This window comes from Zalophus californianus, chromosome 7 (assembly GCF_009762305.2).
Source record: "Zalophus californianus isolate mZalCal1 chromosome 7, mZalCal1.pri.v2, whole genome shotgun sequence".
In the NCBI taxonomy this organism is placed as follows: Eukaryota; Metazoa; Chordata; class Mammalia; order Carnivora; family Otariidae; genus Zalophus; species Zalophus californianus.
In genome coordinates, this window is record NC_045601.1 from 117,485,256 (window position 1) to 117,492,815 (window position 7,560).

Sequence of the window (7,560 nt, forward strand, 5' to 3'; positions counted from 1 at the left end):
AAGATGAAGCCCAAGTTGATGTCTATTCAACACCCTTTATTTGCCACTCTATCTAACTGTCAGGATAATTGATCTTCATGGTTTGGGGTAGGCTCTGGTAACCAGTTAGAAATAAATCTCAAGTAATAGTTTCACAGATAAATGAGCAATAGCCCACTGTGTTTCAAACATTTTTTCATTCCATTTTAATGTCAGGTTCTGCCCAACCTCCCATTTTTTACTTGGTTTTTCAACCCAGAGATACATATTCAATACAAGGTTGTTCCAAGAATAAGTCAAACCATTCTTCTGGTAATAAAACAGGCATCCAAGACCATGTTAATAAAATGGGTAATGGTGATCCACAGTGTCCAATCCTATTTTTCATTAAACCTGGAGTGGGTGTCATTGGTATGTAAATCCTATAACATATATAAATCCTCCTCTACTCTGCTCCTCACACCACTCCTGTCTGCTCCCCATCATCAGTCTCACTCATTATGTGTGGCTAAACCCAACGCTTTAACATTCATTCTACCAAGGATCTAGAATTATCATTGACTTGGAGATCAAGAACCAAAACCAGATTCTGAAACCATCCTAAATAGAGATCTCCCAACAAATGAACTCTACTCTAGGGTTTTCCATTGGGGGACTGGACCATAGCAACTGGATTGATTGCAGATACTATGAAAGAGGTGTAGTCCTAATGAACCTAAATATTTCTGATTACTTACAGAACTTATCACATATATTCAACATTCACACATTTCAGGATGAAAGAATCACATTTAAACCCTAGTCCCTGTAAAAAACAGGCTTAGATACCAAAAATTAATCTCAGACCCATCAAACAGTTTATTGTGTTCAAAAAAGTCACAATCACAGTTTGAAGAAACCCAAGCAATAAGTGTAGAAGGGATGTCTGTATTGAACATTCACAAGGTTCCATAGCAGAGACAGGATCCTGTGGGGTCTATTCGGGGGGGCATTCCCTGGTGATATTAAAATGATGGTAGAAAATGGAGGAAAATAGACCCAAGAAGGAGCAACAAATTGGGAATAACTAGATGTCAGAGTCTGGACAGATCAGGAAGGCATCATCATTCTTAGAATAGGTAAAGGGCTGGAAAATGCTGAAGAATGGTTGCCTTCAGTGAGGCGAACAGTTGGAGTATTGCCAGGTTTATAAAACTATTGAAGCACAAATTTCTTCATTGATCTTCTCTCTTGGAAACTGCATTGCCTGTAGCAGGACACACAGAATTACTAAAGAGCTAAGATGAGTATTTAAAGCACTTTTTTTTTCAGATTCCTTCCTCTTCTCCCTTAATCCTTTGACTTTGGAAAAGTCTCTAAATATTCATTTGATTTCTGTCTAGTAAATACAACCTTTCCAACATGAACTGTACCCCCTACTCTCCAAATGAGCATGAATGAGCAGACCATGGCTTACCTCCTCTTAGAAGTTTTAACACCACTTTTCAGATTGGAGAAACAAAAACAGCATTGGCCTTCAAAGAATTTTCATTTCCTGAAGTGAATCTGCCCTAACCCTAAGTGAGCCAAACTCTGGGAATGTTTCTGAACTGAAGATCTGTGTCTGGAATCATAAACCAGGAAGTGCCCAAATCTTTCCTAGATCACTTGATTCAAAAGTCTGATGTGAAACAATGGTCTTAGGTAGTGGAGATGATTTCCAAGATTGAAGTTGTGGTGTAGGTGCACATGTATGGGAAGGAATATGGGACCTTGAGGCTTTGGGATACCAGATGATGTTAATGTCTGATTCTGTCCTAGCAAAGGTAAATCAAGAACTATAACTTCCCTATCATTTTCCTTTAAAGGCATCACATATCCTTCCTTTTCCCCACTCTGTCTCCTACCCTTGGATAACTCCATCTATGTCTTCTTCTGACCACATCAAACCCACCTGCAGGTGCCTCACAGAGGCCCTCGGCGTTCACCAGCATTGACCTTGCGCGTGCCCTTGATGATGAAGATGGTCCCGACAATGATGCCAACCAGACCCACAACCAGGCCCAGGGCACACACCACATTCTCTTTTGTCTCTGGGAGAGGGGTTGGTGCTTCAAACTCTGGGGAAAAATAACACAGAGTATAGTGTGGAAGTAATGACTGTGGAAGTAATGACTGTGGTATGGAGTAGCACTTAGAACCAAAGGTAGGGTATTTAGTCAAAAGAATAGTTATTAATCAACTGAATGAGAGGAATGATGAATTAAGGGAATGAAGATTGAACAGTGTGGGGAGCTGAATAATGGGAGAAGGCAAGGAATAGGAATTGCAGCAATTGTTATGGATGAGTTAGGGGACTCTGGGTCCCAAAGCACCAGACACAGGCATCATGGCAGGAAATCACAAAAGAAAGGAGATTGAAGGATGGTCCATACCCCAGTGTTTGAGAAGAGGCTTGTCCAAACCCCAGTGCTCCACCTTGCAGTCATAGACATCGTCGGCTGAGGGCAGGAAGGGGAGATAGTGGAACTTGCGGAATAGGTGGTCTTCCCTGGGCAGGAAGACTGTCTCAGACACTCCTGTGGTGACAGGGTTTCCATTTCGAAGCCACGTGACATTGATCACTGGTGGGGAGAACTTGTCGATGAAACAGATGAGGGTGTTGGGCTCTCCCAGTTCCACGGGGGTGTTTGAGAGCACAGTCACCTCTGGAGGTACTGGGGACAAAGGACAGAAATTAGCCTTCCCTGCTTAGGCTGGCCCCTCTTCCTCCCACCGAAGCGGAAAAGCAGTGGAAACTCTGCCCTGAGCATCTATGCCATGTCTCAGACACCTATCTCTGATACTCTCCCCCATGAACTGGAGCCAGTGTTGTGGTATAAGATATATAGAAGGATATTTTAGGTCCTAGAGATAATTTCACTCCTAGTTTCCCCAGCATAGATTTGGGGCAATGACTCTGTGAGTGACTGTTGTTGGCAGGGACAAGATGTGAGCACATCAGGAAAGGAACAAACTCATGTAAAGTTCTTGAGTCTGTGGCATGAGAAGTAGGGACTTGCTTATGGTAAGGCTGGGCCCCTGGGAGGGAAAGTCAGTTACAATAATGTAACACAACAAGCTGAAGCATCTACTTCAAAGTTACGATTCCCATGTCTAGGAGCGCAGCAGGTACCATTGGTGTTCGGGGTGTGGTTGGAGCGCTTTATCATGATGTCCAGGTTAGCTTTGTCCACAGCTATGTTGGCCAAGGCACCCTGGGCCTCAAAGCTGGCAAAACGTCCAAATTCTTCCAGCCGCCACACTGTCTCCTTTTTCTCCATATCCACGTGGAAAATCTCATCACCATCGAAGTCAAACATGAACTCTCCTGATGGGTCAGGGGTCAGATAGAACTCAGCCTGGATGATCACATGGTCCTCTGAAAAGGCAGGGAAGAGAGTTAAAGTTGGAACCAGGAGAGGGAGAGGAAGAAGAACCCAGGATGTGAGACAAACATGTGGGCGGGTGTGGGGGAACGATATGGAGTGGGGCTGTATGAGTGAACGAGTGATGGAGAGTGGGGAGGAATAGGAAGATGAGACTCAGGTGCAGGACATCCGTGTTGAACAGAGCTGGCAGGGGAGAAGTAAAGGGGCAGAGTTAGAGGGCGTGGACTGAAAGAAGTGAGGCCTGGAAACCCCAGAGTCTTGTGAAGCTATTAGGCTCCAGGTTACTAGCTGAGAAACGATCCCCTCTTTGGAAATCCAGCAGCAGCTCCCAAAAGAGAATTGCTCACTCAGTGTATTTTCCCAGGCATTAAATACACTGCAGCCTTAATTCCAGGGGATCTCTCAGGGTACTGCAGCTCTCAGAAGAGGGAAACACTGTTTAGAGGGTGGCTTTAGGACTTTGGAATCAAACAAAATTTTGAAATCTCTCTTTTTGTTCAATGGAGATAAAAATGGCATACAAGATGACATTAATTTTACATATGTAACAGAATTATTTGCTATGTATACATATATATATAATGCAATTCATATCAGCATACCTGATCAGCATACTTCCCCTCCCTGGAGTAGATTGTTGCTTTTGGGGGACTTTCCTCTATACTGATCCTTAATATAATATCTGTGCTCAAAATATGCTGACAGGATTCACATGCCAAAAAACAACTACTGTGCATTCAGCTAAGTACAGGAGCTGAGAAGTTTTCATATTTTTTTCTCATTTAATCCCCACAAAATTCTGTGAGGTTTAAAATTTTGATTGCACTAATTTTCCAGAAAGAAACTGAAGCCCAGACAGTAACTTGTTAATGCTTCTCAGAACATATTTTCCACCTCAAGTCTGGTTTCTCTCAAAGTCAATGGTATTAGTCAATATAGAACTCAGTTTTTGTTCCTCTAAACTAAACGTGACTGACTTCAATTTGTGGTAAGGACAAAACTCCTCCAGACTACAGTTTATTATACTTTCAGATTTATAACCACACAATACCTGTCACACTTTTCTTTCATTCCAAAGACAGTTTTGCAAATGTCCACCATTCATCTCTCCAATGCTCTAAGAGATTATATCCCTAGTTTTGCTTCTCTCGGCACCTACCTTTGATAGCCCAGGATTCTTGAGGACGCATCAGGAAAACCATGATAAAAGATCCTAGCACCACGAGTCCATTAATGGCCATTTTCTTCTTGGGGGCTTTAATGGGGGTCAGTAGAGCATAAGACTGGGGTAGAACTGACAAGACTAGAAGAAAAGAGAATAGAATCTGACATTAAAATTCAAATCAGTTGAGCTCCAGCCAATCAGAAAGAACTTCTGAGATGACACATCTGTTACTAAGGAAAGGGCTTTTTAAATGGTTCAGGAACAGAATTACCTCACTCATTAAAGAAGTAAAGTTCTTAAACAATCAAATAAACATGCAACCAAATAAAAACACAGAAAATCCTCTTTTTGAGAAGGTTGGGAAGTCACTCACACACTCTCCCATCCCAGCCCAAGTTCTAGAAAGAGATGTACTTGAAGCTTAATAGTGAGGATAGAATGAATGGATAGATTCAAAAGTGAGAGGTAGTAACAGGTCATTCCTTTGTGCTGTGACAGCTGGGGAGTTTAAATAAGGAATAATAAATCATCTAAAGAGAAGGCAAATTGTCCTGCTATGGGGAATGCCTGATTCTTGGCAGCAGTGGGTGACAGAGCTGCATGTCAGAAGCTTCTTACTGCTCTAGGTTTGTCCTCCACTGTCCTAGACTCCCAGATGGCCAACTTGACCCAAGAGCGGGGCATCCCTGGCACTGTGCTATACTGAGAGAACATCAGAGGAGAAACTCTGAGTGTCAACACTCCCCCAGCTGGGGAAAGATGGTAGAGACGCCACAGGTAGTGGTTCCTGGAAACAGTGGACTGTAATCCCTACCATCTTAAATATGACCAGAGATTGGAGCAGACTGCTGGGGACACATGTCATATGAGGACTCAAATCAACAAATAGGGTGGACTAAATTGGGCAGAGCTTATTTTACTGGGAGCAATAGAGATAATAACCTGCAGGAGGGCTTTACCATAACTTTCCTCACGTCATAACATTCTGAAAGTTCTCCTCATGTCATAAATCATGGAGGTTCTGATCCTAAGAATTTATTCTGATGTTCATCATTGAGAAAACTGAAAGTTAAGACACTCTGACCCTCATGTTTCTGACCATACAGTACAGTAGAAAGGAAAATTAAACCACACACAGAGAGGGCTGGAATCTGAATACTTCCAATATAGAGAGACCTGGCAGCGAGGCAGCTGTTCAGTGGTGAGTTCACTGTTTAATATCAGTCATGACACATATGCTCAGGGTGGGTTTTCTACACTGTTGTGCTGACATCTTATCCTGCCCCACAGCTGCCCTCGCAAATCATGAGGGGAAAAAAACCTATACATTATGGATTATCTGATCGCGTCTAAGGGCTTTGAAGATTCTCTGACACTGACTTCTAGACCACTTGGAAGAGACCCACAGCACAGTTTTGCCCTGAGATTGTTAAGGAATACACTTCTTGGAGGCAAAGGAATGGGCCAGATGAGAGGTCTACAGTACCAGTCTCTGCTGAGAGTCTGGTCCTATGATTTAGGCTTGTCGTCTCCTCTTTCAGAGGAAAAAACTAGTATAATTTCTCCATGCCTACCCTTTGCTGGTTGTCATACTGCCTGGTTCTTATAAGTTGCTCGGTGAATATACAGTAAACTCAGAGACACTTTACAGAAAAATATTTTACTTGTCATAACAGCACCTTCAACCCAAGGTGTTGCTCAGCAACTTATGATATGGCTTAGTTCTAAAACACTGATTGGTTCTCCTCATGAGATTACCAAATTTGGGAATCTTTAGAAAATATTTTCATTTCCCTTTCCCTGTGACAGGAGAGAAGTTCCTATCCAGACACTACTCATGGTCCCCTGTCCCTATACTCTAGCTTCCTATGTCTGAGGGGATTTCTGAGGGCACCTGAATGAGGTCTGAGCAGTGACGTCAAATGGTGAGCGGCCACTGTACTAGTCAGAGTTCAGTCTGACAAGAGAAGATCCTGTGAGACACTCTGCATAGAATTGTTTGTTACAACTCATCTGTATTACAGGGAATTATACCTTTAAAGTGTTAGAAGCCTGGGGGAGCCCAGGTCAGTGCAGACCCCGTACTCTAAGGGGTCAGGAGCCTGTGGGAAGGCACTGTGGACATCTCAGCTCCTCTAGAGCCCCAGGAAGAGGACTGTGTTGGCAACACAGGGCTGTTGCCAAGACTCCTGTCTGTGACGCCCCATGTCCACTGCACGAGATGGCTTCAGCCTACCTGCCACCTCCCAAATCTCATATTAACTTTCGCTGGCGGTGTGTAGGCCATGACCAGATCCTGGGGCAAGGAGAGTCTGGGGAATGTAATCTCTTACTTATATTCCCTGTGGTACAGAGAAGACAAAGAAGCTAATAATTTTATTTATTTGTAAATAAAGGAAAGAGAGAGAGCATGTACACGAGGGGAGGAAGCGGAGTGAGAGTGGGAGAGAATCTCAAGTGGACTCCATGCTGAGCAGGGAGCCAGACATGGGGTTCGATCCCAGGACCTTGATATCATGACCTGAGCCAAAATCAGGAGTCGGATACTTCCCCGGCTGAGTCACCCAGGCACCGTGCTAATGGGAATTTTTTAAATTGCTAAATGAAAATATATTTATATCTTGATATCCTATATCTGTATCATCTGTTTATGTCCGCCATGGTTCACTCAGGCTCCTTCCACAGTGGCAAACCTAGAACCAGAGAGAATATTAATTTGGGTATTTGGTCAGGCCTTGGAAATGGATAGCTTTCACATGGACCCAGGTCATGTCTGGGACCTCACTTCAGGTTTGTGTGGTTTGTATTCTGAGAACCTCCAGCTCCTGCCTTTTGCTTCCCCTCCCTGCCTTTTTCCCTGTAGCCCTCAGAACTTCCTATCAGTGCTGCTGGGTAGTGGGAGGGATACTGATCCAGGCACTTCCTCCCCGAATCTCCATATAAGAAGCTTTACTTGGGGGCGCCTGGGTGGCTCAGTTGGTTAAGCGACTGCCTTCGGCTCAGGTC

The 7,560-nt window shown here is 43.7% G+C and overlaps 1 protein-coding gene across 1 annotated transcript; it reads right to left on the bottom strand.

Moving 5' to 3' along the window:
- Window positions 1-813: 813 nt before the first annotated feature.
- Window positions 814-4,700, bottom strand: LOC113928060 (HLA class II histocompatibility antigen, DR alpha chain). The gene is made up of 5 exons (XM_035728695.1): window positions 4,549-4,700; window positions 3,134-3,379; window positions 2,394-2,675; window positions 1,913-2,078; window positions 814-1,225 (listed from the first exon to the last, which is right to left on the bottom strand). Exons 1-4 carry the CDS (start codon window positions 4,628-4,630, stop codon window positions 1,924-1,926), a joined length of 765 nt encoding a protein of 254 aa, XP_035584588.1. The 5' UTR covers window positions 4,631-4,700; the 3' UTR covers window positions 814-1,225; window positions 1,913-1,923.
- Between the last annotated feature and the right edge of the window lie 2,860 nt (window positions 4,701-7,560).

Bases quoted from the DNA above. Each gene is read 5' to 3' on its own strand.
- LOC113928060 (XM_035728695.1), bottom strand. From the start codon at position 4,630: ATGGCCATTAATGGACTCGTGGTGCTAGGATCTTTTATCATGGTTTTC. The intron at 3,380-4,548 runs GTAGGTGCCGAG...CTGCCTTTTCAG, and splicing joins AGAATCCTGGGCTATCAAAG to AGGACCATGTGATCATCCAG. The intron at 2,676-3,133 runs GTACCTGCTGCG...CTTTGTCCCCAG, and splicing joins CCACACCCCGAACACCAATG to TACCTCCAGAGGTGACTGTG.